Source organism: Eulemur rufifrons, chromosome 17 (assembly GCF_041146395.1).
Source record: "Eulemur rufifrons isolate Redbay chromosome 17, OSU_ERuf_1, whole genome shotgun sequence".
Lineage (NCBI taxonomy): Eukaryota > Metazoa > Chordata > Mammalia > Primates > Lemuridae > Eulemur > Eulemur rufifrons.
In genome coordinates, this window is record NC_090999.1 from 42,426,285 (window position 1) to 42,440,712 (window position 14,428).

General features: G+C 37.8%; 1 protein-coding gene across 1 annotated transcript in view; it reads right to left on the reverse strand.

The window, feature by feature from the left end:
- Window positions 1-693: 693 nt before the first annotated feature.
- Window positions 694-14,428, reverse strand: part of ADAMTS6 (ADAM metallopeptidase with thrombospondin type 1 motif 6) — a 261,874-nt gene continuing 248,139 nt past the window's right edge. The window contains exons 23-24 of the mRNA XM_069492484.1: window positions 12,399-12,555; window positions 694-803 (exon numbers count right to left, since the gene is read on the reverse strand). Of these exons, the coding sequence (XP_069348585.1) occupies window positions 694-803; window positions 12,399-12,555 (267 nt within the window). The remainder of the gene's footprint in view (window positions 804-12,398; window positions 12,556-14,428) is intronic.

Genomic DNA, 14,428 nt, shown 5'->3' on the forward strand with positions numbered 1-14,428 from the left:
TGCACTGCTTTAAACTAAGTCCCTCATTATTGTTCAGTTTAATATAGTTTTATATATGGCTCACAGCAGTGTTCAGAACAGGGGGATTACTCCTAAGGAAATTAAGTGGAATGAAGAAAAATAATGCAAACTTTCATTACTTTTGATTTATAATTGCTTCTTAAATTACAGTTCAAAGCCCATTTTATAATTTAAATTGTGGTGCTATTGTAGTGAGATAAAGTATAGTAAATATTTTTAAGCTATGACTTAAGAATTCTGAATCTTCTTTACTTCCATAGTTGACCAAGTCATAACAGCTACATTTTAAACAGTTTTAAATACAAATGGATTCAGTGTCATTGCTAAGTCCATAATAAAAATTATCTTAATGGTCCAAGGAGGTAAACAGGCTATTGGATTTACTCGAAAGAACACAAACGTTCCACAGTAAGCAAGTCTCCCTGTGTTGTTTCGATCTCTCCAATCTGGCATTCCCTCCTAATACCATGTCCAGCACTTTGGATCAATAAATCCCACTTCACAGAAGTTAAAATAATATTGAAATCCTGTCAGCTAGGGCTGACCAGTGGTTACGTTTTCCACAGGGTAATGCACTTGCAAGGACATCAATCCTCTTCCTCTGGGTGGCTCTCTTTGATGGACGCATTTCCACGATGGAATGACAAGGCCTTCTCTCTGGCTTTCCATGGGTCAGTGTCCTTGGCAGGTCTTACAACACATCTGTCTGAAGTATGCTCGACTGCAGAACTTGAACTTCAGCACCAGTGGGCAATAAGCCACTTTGTTCACATCTTTGCACTCTAACGAATGGGGGCAGAAAATGGAAAACAATTAGAGGCACATAAACAAGTATATAAATGAGCCGATGCGCCTGGATGTTCAGCAAGGACCGCCTTTGGGCCAGTCCACCTTGGCTTCTACATTCATGTGGTTTTTGTTTTTGTTTTTAAGCATACCCTGGCCTGGTACAGTCTACCAGAAACATTCTTTTGATATATTTTAACACAAATTTTTAAAAAAAATGTTTGTAAGGCTTTTTCTTCCAGACTTTTATAAGTATGGTGCATGCCCACTGTGTCTTGAAAGAATTACCATTTGTTGGGATAAGTGATCACTTTAGACAGCTTGGAAACATGAGTCATTTTTCTTACAGCACTTTTATTGCTTCTTTCTCAAGGGTTATTTTATTCAACAGTGCAAGGTTATCCAAAATCAAACATGAGTTGCATTGTTTGATACCAAAGTACACATGTCTCAGGAGAATCTCTGCATCTGTGAGGCGTTGGGATGGGCCTGGGTGAATGAAAAGGATTGCTGACAGTGGCCTAGATTCAGCAATTACACTAGACAAAGAGGAAAGCTTTGAGGGGTTGGCCTCAAATGGCAGCAGTCTGTGGGTTATGGAAACATGTAGAAATGTCTTTTTTTAATTTGGAAGTGAGACATGGTCTTCTTTTTTCCTATGTGTATTTTCTCTTCAATGCTAGAACTGCCACAGTTGCATCCTGCAGTTCTTACAGCCAGAAGGTGAATAAATGATTCTTTCTCTATCTCCTCTTGAGGCTGGTTGCAGAAGGTGGGACTGAGGGCCCAGTGGAGAGAAAGGGACACAGGCCTTTGATTCTCAGCAGCCCCACTTCAAATATCCACCCCCCAACACAACCCCACTGCTGCTAACAATGATATTCTTCTCCAGTACGCTGGTCATTTTTATCTGGAGATTTTAAGATACTTTGTAAATCTAGTGATGAAATTTTCACATGTCTCTCAGAACCAAAGTTCCACCCTCATATTTCCAGGTAGTCATACTGAAGCATTCCGAATAAATTGTTTAAAGTAATTAGGAATCAGGCAGCACACTGGGTGAAGTTTAGTGTTTCAGAACAGTTTTGTTGTCTTGTTGTTATTTACTTGTTTTTTCTTGGCTTCAAAAATCTACTATGGTTCTAAGAGATCAAATACGTGGTACATGAACCATTTTCCATATAAACATGGAAAATTAAATGCAAAGAAATGGGCAAGTTTCCAGTTCTTTTTAAAAAGTAAGGTAATAATCTTATTGATCTCACTTTAAAGCTCTTTCACTGAAAGTCTTAAAATTTTGAAACTGGAACCCCAAATCCTCTGAAAACGTAAGCTCTGCCACCATCAAACTCCCTTATTCAAGATTTAATTTACAAAGGGATTAATAGCTAGAAATTTGAATGAAAGTTTCCACACTAGGATTCTCTATAAATTTAAATTTTGCCTGAAAGAAGGCAGGAAGAACATGAAAAATGTCTTTAAACTTTGCACTAAAAAAAAAGAAATCGGCCGGGCGCGGTGGCTCACGCCTGTAATCCTAGCACTCTGGGAGGCCGAGGTGGGCGGATCGTTTGAGCTCAGGAGTTCGAGACCAGCCTGAGCAAGAGCGAGACCCCATCTCTACTAAAAATAGAAAGAAATTATATGGACAGCTAAAAATATATATAGAAAAAAAAAAATTAGCCGGGCATGGTGGCGCATGCCTGTAGTCCCAGCTACTCGGGAGGCTGAGACAGGAGGATCGCTTGAGCTCAGGAGTTTGAGGTTGCTGTGAGCTAGGCTAACGCCACGGCACTCACTCTAGCCTGGGCAACAGAGTGAGACTCTGTCTCAAAAAAAAAAAAAAAAAAAAAAAAAAGAAATCATTGCCTCCTTGTGTGTGCCTTAAAAAAATTAGATGAAATGTTTGCTGGATCAAGTTTGAATTTGAGGTAAAAAGATTTCCACATACTTTAATTTGGAGGCCACTTTGTATTATGTTTTTCTTTTCCTCTCTAACAGTTATGATGAGTAAACAAAACCAAAAAAGTTCAGACTGAGAATATTTTTGTGGGAAAAAAATGTTATCATTGTTACCAAGAGGGATATATTGTCAAGGTAATATAATTATGAAAAAGATGAGAAAAGCTGAGCATATCCCTGTCGACACAATGTCACTCATCTTTAATTCCAAACCACTGTCCTAATTGGGCAGTCACACTTTCGTACTCCACAACAGAGCTTGGTGGGACCACTTAAAATACAAAATAAACTTTAGCTTTGACCTTCATTGCCAGAATATAAAAATGATTTAGTTGATAAACAGATAGAGAAGGACTTGTTGTTTTAAAGTACTAGGAAATAAAATTAAAAGCCAGACTGCTTGGATTTAATCCTAGCTTTACTGTTTACTAACGTTATGATCCTGAACAAATCAAATCACTTAACCTCTGTATCTAAGTTTTCTCCTCTGTAAAGTAGGAATCACTAGAGTACCCACTTTCACATGTAACATGTATAACTGCATGAATATCCTTATTTACATCAACTACAGCAGTGCCTAGTGCATAGAAAGCACTCAGTAGGTGTAAGATACTGAACTGCTATTATTATTATGTTATTAGTATCTCTTATTGCCTGATGTCAGTAAGGAAGCACAGAGTTACACTTTAAACATCTCAATGAGGATGTAGTATTTGGATTATTACTAAGAAAATACTGTCTTAGAGGCACAAGTCAGTTTGAAGACAAAACAAAGATGAATATTTCCTGGGGCACTACTTTATGAGGAGATTCATTACTTCATTTTTAGAAGAGTTGCTGGATCAGGAAAATTTTGACTTGATCAAATTACAAGCAAATTCACAGATTTTTCTTTTAGATTTAGACTCTGGGGTCTGATTAACTAATAAATAACATATAATAAAATAGAATATTCATAAATTGCTTCTCCACCTGCCCATCCCCCACTCATCCAGGTGAAATGATTATATTACAAATATAAATAGTTGGGGGTTCTGTTCGTTAGGTGGGTGCTAGAAGTAAGACTCTCCTCGCACACAGAAGCCCAGAGCATAGCTTTTTCCAGAAGGAGTACCTGGCCTATGTGTAGACTGGAGATCACCCATCGGGATGTCCCTTTCTAAACTTCCCAATACCCTGCTAACTTAGCTCCCAACTAACTTGATTGAAAGCAGGAAGTCAGTTAGGTCCTGGGAACAAGATCAAGTTTAGGGAGGTAGGGACTATTTACGAGTGTTCCCTGACCTGCCTGCAGCAGCAACATAACACAGTAATTGGGGTGGGGAGATCAGCAATCAGGCGGGCTTGGGGGTAAATTCTGGCTTTGCCTCTTCTAGTAGTTGTTTGTCCTTTGCCAAGTTACTTTACCTCTCTAAATCTCAGATTCTTCATCTCCAAGATGAAGACCATGATAAGGCCTGCTGATAGGATGTTGTGAGGCTTGCATGAGGTAATATGTATAAAGCATGTGCCATGGCAAGTAAGAATGCTTACTTACTGGCTCAGAGTAAGCATTCAGTTTGTCAGCTCTCATTATTAACACCAAAACATCTACCTCTGAGAACAATCATCATGTATTATTTCTCTGGGATCCCTATCAAAATAAATATAGGCTCCGGAAGCAAATTAACAGAAAGCTATTAAACAGAAGTTAGGAAAATTATGATGGGGGCAGGGGTGGGAAAAGACCAGGGGAAGATCCAGGTACTGCCAAGACTCAGGCAATGGGCCCTGATGAAACATTAAAATGGAGACTCCTAGGCTGTATGGAAGGTCCAGTTCCTACTTCTTGGTTTTGCCTTTTAGGAATTGCCCTCGCTGGAATAATCAGTTCATTACATCTTTGGATTGAAGAAAATCTATTCACCAAAGGTCAACCATGACTCGTCTTTTATTCTTTGTCTTTTAACTCCATAAGGGCTTAATTGAATAATGATAGCATTAAAAATGATAATTTATCAAGTGCCTCCTTTGTGTCAGGCACAATCTTAGGAGGTTTTATATATTTTTACGTAACACTTTTAAGTATAGTCATGTGTTGCTTAGTCCTGAAAAGTGTTGTTAGGTGATTTCATCCTTGTGTGAACATCACAGAGTGTATTTACACAAACCTTAGATGGTATAGCATACTACACACCTAGGCTATATGGTGTGGCCTATTGCTCCTAGGCTACAAACCTGTACCGCATGTTACTCTACTGACTAATGTAGGCAGTTATAGCACAATGGTAAGTATTTGTGTATCTAAACATATGTAAACATAGAAAAGGTACAGTAAAAATACAGTATTATAATCTTATAGGACCACTGTTGCATATGTGGTCTGTTACTGACCAAAATTTCATTATACCGCACACGACTATATAAATATCGACTTTACACAAACAGTAAAACTTAAGCTCAAAAAGGTTATGAAACTCATTCTGGGTCACAAAGCTAGTTGGTCTAAGAACTGGGATCAGAACACAGGTTTGTCTGACTCTAAAACCACTGCATTTTGGCAGCATTCTTGGCATCTAAATCCAAAAGTTTTTACCTGTCTGACTCTATATTCTTGGCTGACACCACTGATAAGTCAACCTTTAGGGAATCATATCCAGATATTTTGTTTTTTGGGAGTTTGCTCTGCCACCTTAGAGAAGTGAAAAAAATGTTTTCAAAAGGGAGTTTCCAGGTCACAGGCATATAGAATAGCCTAAATTATCCTTTCATACTTTTATTCACTATATCCTCCTATTCAAATTTTGTAAAATTATACAACTGAAAAGGAGATTTTAGACACAGCAAGAATTTTTAAAGCCCCTTTATTATAGATAGCTGAATGTAATCTTCAAAATATTAGTACCAGTTTTAAATAATATTGATGTATTCAACCTATTTGCCACTTTTAGCTTAGCTAGAGAGGATTGATTTGTTGTGCTTTTGGATTGACTCTGACATCGCGCTGATGTAGTTGAGAGGGACTTAAGGTTGAAACATCATTTCATTAGTCTGCCTCATCCTTAAAGCTCACTGAATTTATGAAATAGTCTTTTCTCTTCCATCCTGGGGGCCAAAACACAGTACCATTTAGTTTCGTGAAAAAAACCATCCTAAAAAAGCTGTACATAAATTAAATCACATTTCTCATTGAAATCCAAACAATAACAGAAATATTCTGTTTTAATTTCTGGATGATTTTCAGCTGGCAATGATTTCTAGCTGATACTTAAAACATTTAAAAATTTAAAGTTTCTCTATACGCAGGTAGTATATAATCTGCAAATAAACAATACTAGAAGATCTAGTAAAACTAATCCTTTAGTTTAAGAAGAAGTTTTTGGTATTATAATCACTCTATAGTTGACCTGTTTTGAAGATTTGGTCTTTACTACCATATTTTCTTCATGCAGATATACTTATATCTACTACTTTTTTAAGTAGTAGAATCTGAGTCATCAGGGTCAAGGATTTTTAAGATGAAGGAGCCTGACTTTCTCTTCTACTATCATCATGTACCACCTAAGCACTTTCCTGGGAGGAGAATGACAAAACACTTTTTCTACCTTTTTTAGTCTCAGGATATTGAGGCAGTAAGAGTCCTTAGTGTGTGGTTTTTAGAAAACATTTTATAAACCTAACTAGTCTCCCCTCCATTTACACCCCACCCCACCCCCAAAAGAAAGTTGCATTTCACCCAAGGCCAGAGACTTCTGGTAGGAAGGACAATTTGTGGAGTATTCCCAAATTTCTCTCAGGGACAATTGGGAACACATCAAGTGCTGAAAGCCCCGGCCCTGTGATCTGAACTCGATCCATTACTAGAATCTTACATAACTTGCCAGGCATGCTGGAGTGGCTCTCATTGGTAATCTGCGTTTTAGTAGAGTTGAATGATAGAATTAGGCAACCTGTTTCATAGGTGACATATGAATCTACTTATCACTGATGTGCCAATGAGTTTTTCCCCAGGTGCTTTAAATTAATCTTTCAAAAGCCTGACCTAAAAGACATGCTTTCAAAATAGGCTGAATGGAGGTTTATGAATTTACAGTGCGATTGGATTCAGATTCATCATGACTTTGAAGGTTTGATTTGGTCCAAGAAATACAAGACCAACTCCTCAAATGCAGTGCTCTTGTATTTATTTAATCAAATGTTATGGAGCTTGCCTACTGTCTCACTGGAATGAGGTGGATACCCAGGGACAGATCCTTCCATGACTAGGTTGGACCATTCTGCACCTCTCTTTGGAGAATGCATGCCCTCTGTGACTGTAAACTCCTTAGGTAATCCAGAAGAAGAATATAGTAAGTGGACAGTTATGACTCAAGCACCTAAGGGTTTATCTTTTAGATTCAAAAAGTATAAACAGCTGTGCTTCTGACAAACTTCCCAGGAAATGCAGAACCTGGTGAGAGGTGAGATGGCAAAGGCTGTGCATGTGCAGTGCAGGAGTTGGGGTGGGGGATGTGAACTCAGTATACTTTTCCTGATAAAATTGTACTTGAGCCCTTGACAGTTTACATAGTCATGCTAGAAAATGATGAAATAAGTTTCGATGATGAATAAGTTTCACTTGACATTATTCATTGCAATGAGAACAGTCCACCAACTTCTTTTTATCCTTCCAGAAGCAAGATGATATCAGCTACTGAACTTCATTCTGATTTCACCTTACCATGGACTAAACCATTCCTTTTCTTCTTTGCTTTCTCAGTTTCTTTTTACCCAGTCTTATTCCCTGGATGCCACCCACATTCAACCTCGAGGTGGTATAATCTCAACCCAAATCCAGGGTTCCCTCTAAACCAGACAGCCAGGAATGTGAGCCTGAATGCTAAGTGGATTATGAGCTCTTTGAAGTGGCAAAGAAAAAAACTGGCTTTCCTCACCTCCTTGAAATCAAAGTATTCAAATGACCTTTATCATTCCTTTCACTGATTTTAATACATCGGATGGCACATTAAAACTCAAATTCAGTGGCTAGTTTGTTCCAGGGATCTTGGTATGAGATTTCTGGAGCTGCCTCGGCTTTCCCAGAGCTATTTACTTGGGGGAGACTGAGACCCACCAAAACCACCATTAGACATCCCAGGCTGGTAAACCAATGTACACTAACCACACCTTTCCTGGGTTGGTTACTAGCTCATGGCACACCGTGAATCATTACCTGGAAGCAATAAATACCGTATGACAGAGTGTCTTGTGCTATTGAGAAGCTGCAAAGACTCACTATATAAACTACAAGGGAACTTGAAACTGCATGAAAGATGAATAAAATGGCATTTTGGAAAAAATTTCAGGTGAGCCTGACTAGGATGGTCTCAGCTAACATATGTTCTTTAAAAAATTATTCTTAGTATTTCAAAGGTACAAATACCCAGCATGTCTATAATTTATTCTTAGCTTCATCAGTGGCAGTCTGTCAGGATCACATCTATAATGCTAACCCTTTGCTGAAGACTTCCAGAAACAAAAAACTAAAGCGGATATTGAACACAGCAAATTGTATCTCCCTTTTTCCTCCTCCTATTTCCTCTCTTGCTACTTTAATTTCTTAAAGCCCTACTTCTAATTTTCTTTCTCTTACTATTTTTTGTTGCTTAATCTACCTCCATTTCTTCAATCTCTATTTTTTTTATCTTATTCAAATTCCATTATTTTTATTATGATTTTGGGGGACTGATGCCTATAGATGCCTAAATTCCTTGTCATGACTAATGGTACACAGTTACCTAAATCTGAAATTTAGGAATCATCCTACATACCTCCATATCTCTCATCCCCATGTCTAATTGTTTATCAGATTCTTTTTACTCTGCTTTTCATTTTATTCTTTTTTTCCCCCAATTCATCACCTTCCTTTTAATCTCTACTATATCTGCCTTCATCAAGTTGAAGCCTTCATCAACTCTAGGCTGAAGTCTTAGAAAACTCGTTCTAACTCTTCTCTCACACAAGACTGCTTTCCCTCCGCCATCCTGAGCATGTCACTCCCCAGTTTCTTTCACGTGTTCCCTAAAACCTGAAGATACAGTCCTAACATCCTTCCACTGCATACAGAACCCTCTAAAACCAAGTCCCTGTCTCTCTCTCGGTAGCCTCATCTCCACTGCCTGCTCATGTGCCAATACACTGCAGCCATTGTGAACTACACACTCCATGCTGCCCCCATGATGCACACACTGGTGCTCTGCCAGGATGCCCTCATCTCAATGTCTTCTTGATAAAATGTTTCATACTTTCCAGTGCCCAGCTCAAGCTTGCCTTCTCTGTGATGCCTCTGCCCCCTGCACTCATAGTCGTTTCTTTCTACCCCTATTACAGTACTGCTTGTACTGTGAAAATTATTTGTTTGCAAGTCATCACCCCTACTAAAGTGTGCCTCCCTTTGAGGATAGGGACCTTATTGTATTTCTCTCCTAGTTTCAGTGCCTGGCACATAGTAAGGATGCTAACTAAATTAATTAACGACTGGATGAATGGAATACATCATTTAAAAACCATATCCTTGAGGGATGGACAGGTGGATATATATGTGTGATAAAGCAAGTTCAGTAAAATGTTAATGCTAGAATCTAGATGGTGAGTGTTCATTGTAAAACTCTTTCAACTTTGCTTTGTTTGAAACTTTTAATTATTTTTATGATAAAATACATGATGGGGGGACCATGACCTAAACCTTGGTAGTTAAAACAATTCTCAAGATTATATCTGAGTATCATCTATTCAATTGAAAGACTGTATTTTAGATCCCAAGAGATCTCCCCTAACCCTACCCTGTACCCTGTCTTAGGGTAGAGCTGAACTGGTCTATCAATGCCTCCCACTAAAAGTCACAGGAGCCTGATTCTGCTGGGGGGAAGGGAGTCCTCTTCTATTCTTCTGCTTTTTTTTTTTTTTTTTTTTGAGACAGAGTCTCACTCTGTTGCCCAGGCTAGAGTGAGTGCCGTGGCGTCAGCCTAGCCTAGCTCACAGCAACCTCAAACTCCTGAGCTCAAGCGATCCTCCTGTCTCAGCCTCCCGAGTAGCTGGGACTACAGGCATGCGCCACCATGCCCGGCTAATTTTTTCTATATATATTTTTAGCTGTTCATATAATTTCTTTCTATTTTTTTTTTTTTTAGTAGAGATGGGGTCTCGCTCTTGCTCAGGCTGGTCTCGAACTCCTGAGCTCAAACGATCCGCCCACCTCGGCCTCCCAGAGTGCTAGGATTACAGGCGTGAGCCACCGCGCCCGGCCTATTCTTCTGCTTTAACCAGAAGCTGCTCCTTCTTCAACTTTCCTCCCAACTTTCCCTTACCAAGGAGGCATTTCTTCTCTCCCTGATCTGATTTTCATAAGCCATATATCAGACCCTTGTCACATTATTTTCATGCAAAAGCCTCTTTTCTTTTGAAATCCATGTTATCTGTCCATTCCATCTCTCTATGGATGAAAACCCATGATTCAGCTCAAATGTTTTATTCACTTTTTCCAAGATTCACAGTGGGTTTTTCCAACTACATGTTACAGCTGGCTCACAGACTCCTGAACTCTGTGAGGCCTGCCTTCACCCAAAAGGTTAAAAGTCTTTGGTCCTGCATTTGAGTTCCTTTAATATGTCCAAAGCCAGTTCTTTCAGCAATGATTAAGGCTTAATCTACTGAAATAGGCTGACAGCCATGCCAGAAGTGTCTCTACCTCATAACCAGAAACTGTTTTCATGTCAAAATACCCTACATTAAAGATTTAATTAAGAATAGCATGTAAATGTAGTTGAAACTGATGTGTACTTGGGCTCTGCCAAATCTGGGTTCAGATCCTGATTGTACTACTTTCTAGTCTTTTATTTGGGCAAGTCACTAAACCTCTCTGTGCCTCATTTTCCTCATTAGTAATACCAACTCTCAGAATATTGTTGTCAAGATTATATAAGATATTATATACACATACACATATACTTACAAAGAGAGATGTGTTTATGTATATGATATGCATGATAGATAATATCCAACACAGAATAGTTTAATATGATAATTATTATCCTGCCTCCCACCTTAACCTTTTATCTTCCAATTCTGAAAGAAAAATAGACCCCCAAACCCATATGATTAATTGCTAATATTAATAACTTTCAATAGATAAAAGTTGTTTGCTGTAGTCTTTTCTTTACATTTATTTTTTATTTGTATATATTCGTGGGTGTTTGCTGAAGTCTTATAGAAGAGAGTTTTTTTTAAAAGATCACTTAGAACACATAGTTTTTCCAAGAAAAATATTTTTTTTAATTTTTAATTTTAATTTTTTTCCAAGAAAAATATTTCTGTTTGTCATGAATTTTGAGCCCTCATCACAAGAAGGAAAGCTAGATTTCCAGAATGTCCCTTACTAAAGGAACAAAGAAAAAAAAAAGAAGTAGATGGCATTAGAGCCAGAGATTTTACAAATTAAAATTGTGATTTTTGAATTATTGTAGCATAAGACTATATTTCTTTGAAAGAGTAAATTACGTGTACAATAAGTATCTTGCATTGAGGCTCATATATAAAAAACATACAATTTGAAAAGATGCAAGGTGTCTAAATCTTGTCCTACAAGATGATTGCTCTTCCTAAAACAAAATTCCTGAGAAACTATTTTAAAATAGTGAATGTAATTTTAAAAAATCCTTTGAACTACATAGATCTGATCAAAAGGAATAGATCTGTCTTGAATAGGTTTGTAAGCATATAATTTTTACTTGAAAAATACTAAAAAGTTATTTGATTACATATTCATGATAGTTTTTTTTTTGGCAGGCCCCTATAGGTTTCAAATTTATGGCTTCAGATGCTGTTTATGAGTACGTATTTGATCATGCTTCTATTTTCATATGTGAAGGCAGTCTGAACTTCCTGACTATGCCATTTGTTTCCACATTTCTGATAATTTCTGTCATAGTGCCTTGCACACAGTAGCATTTAAGAAATTTCTAAACAATGCCTAAATGAATAAAGAAAGTACTTTTACCTGAATAAGAGATAAGAAAATTCAGGATTTTGGCTGGCATCTGCTGTTAATAAAGGGATTTCCCAATATATAAAAAAAGAGAAATTTCAGAGCACAAAGACTTTTGACCTCCTTTATAAATGGCTACATAATTATTTTTTTTTTTTACTTTTCTACAGTAAGAAAATTAGCATTTAAAATGCTAGTAGTTTCAAACACGTTTTCATTATATGCACAACAAGCGATGAATTTAATCTTCATGATGAGATCCATTGTCACATCAAAAAAAGAAACAGAAGTTTTCACTTTAAGAGTGATTCATTAGAAATAATCTCTAGATTTCTAGCACAAGTCAAACATAGAATGCTTGGACATTACCTTAGAGATCATCCACTCCTATTTTATAGATAGGTAAACTTAGCTCCAGAGAGGTTAAGTGACTTAACAAGGTCATTTTGTTAGTGAAAGAGTCAGGAAAAAACTTAGGTTTCCTGATCATAGTCCAGTACACATGCAGCTTTCACAAACGCTCCATACAAACAAGACTACAACGGTGTGTGTATGGGGCTCTCCAAAACCTGAGAACAGTGAAGCCGAGTTATTAGAGATCACAGCCCCTTCTCCATGGAAAACTCACCTTCAGTATTAGATATGGGGGTACTGTCACATTTGCTTTCACACTGCTGCATTGATGGAGGCCGAACAGTTTCTGGACAGTCACTAGATGCCTGTCCAGTGTAGGAGAGACACTGCACAGTTCTCATTTGCTGTCCAAGGCCACACTGAGCAGAACACTAAATTCAAAGACACAGAGAAACAAAATGGTAATCTCAGTAATTTTCAGGAGGTAAAAAATATACCATGTCATTTCAAATACAATATATATATTAAGTTTTAAAGCCCATATGTGGTTCATCTTTGAAAGGTGCATGATTAGGTCATTCTACTATAAAACTGATTTACACACTCAAGGATCATGCTACTATAAAACTGACTTACAAACTCAAGGATCATGCTATTATCCTAGAAAATAGACTCAATGTTCCCAGAAGAAAATAGGTGACGATTTCTTGGGCTATCACTCCAGCAATTCCAAGCAAGTCTGGTGAACTCTAGCAGGAGTGTAATGAGAAAATCCTTGTGATGAAGTAGAATCATGTCTAGGGCTAGGACATCACTATTGCTCCCTATTTATTACAGGCATGCAGGTAAATAACCTGATGGCCTATTGGAATGCTCTGTATCCGATCAAACTATCAGGTCAGTATAACAGCAGTGACTGCTGTGGGGCTTGGTGATGGGGTCAGTGGGAAAATAAAAAAAAAAAAAGAGGCTGGATGCACTGGCTCACACCTAGCAATCCCAGTACTTTGGGAGGCTGAGGCAGGAGCATCACTTAAGGCCAGGAGTTTGAGACCAGCCTGGGGAACACAGGGAGACCCCATGTCTAAAAAAAAAAAAAACCTAACTGGGTGTAGTGGCACACATCAGTAGTCCCAGATACTCAGGAGGCTGAGGTGGGAGGATCACAGGAGCCCAGGTGTTGGAGCCTAATGAGCTATGATCGTGCCACTGTACTCTAGCCTGGGCAATAGAGCAAGACCCTGTCTCTCTCTTTTTTTAAGAGCTTAAATAAGTCCCATGAGTTTTCTAAGGTACTGTCAGCCACAAATCTGAGAAGTGGTCTGGTGTTAGCCAATTAGCATGTCTCCCTCTCCTTTTTCATCTGCTCTCAGGTATTCAATACTTCAGGACTGAAGTTACTCTGAGAGGCTTAGTTTCAGCTGAGTCTGATCAGCTGTCCCAGCTGAAGAATGCAGCTGGGTCTATTCTTTGGGCCCACCATCCAGAATACCAGAAAGCCTGTGAGATTTGGGATCAATGGAATGAGGAGTTAACTGGTGCCAAGACAGGGAATGGTGATGTTTACAAGGTAAACAAATTGAAGTCCAGTTAGAGGTGATTGCAAAAACTTTCAAAGCACCCACAGGACTTGTAAGGATATTCATGAAGACACTTTCTTTTTTAGCTTTCTAGTACAGAATGACAAATAAATGCACTATAAACATATATTAAAGCATCTTTGAAAATGTATTTTAATTGGTTATTTTGAATTTTAGGAAACTAGGCTGAAATGTAGATGGGAAGAAAAGGATTTGGTGCCATTTAAAAGAATAATCTAAAATTGACAATTGTTTGGCCAAATCACTAAAATACAACTACTTTCAATTGAGCTTTATGTAACAGTGTATTGTAATAAAAAATATGTAAAAAAGAAAATGCCTGCCTGGTTAAAATAAAAATCATGACAGCATGTCTGTACCGATTCTTTTAATAGTATAGTATCAATTATGTGTTGTGAAACTGTCACACTTCTACAGTAAAACACATTTTGATATTTAACTGCATACAAGGGTTAACCTTATCATTGGATTCCACTGGAGCATTTTTAAATTAAGCTAAATATTGCTATCGAGATGCAAAGCATTAATTATTTTCCAGTCAAACTTCTTTTGTCTTCCCAAAGGGCTGAGCACAGAGCAAATATATTTATTTACCATAATGGGTACTGAAAATCTTTGCCTTCTCTCAAATGAAACAAAAGAGGTATATAGATACTGCTATACTCTAGCAATATTGAATTTTGGCCAGAATTTTGGTAACTAC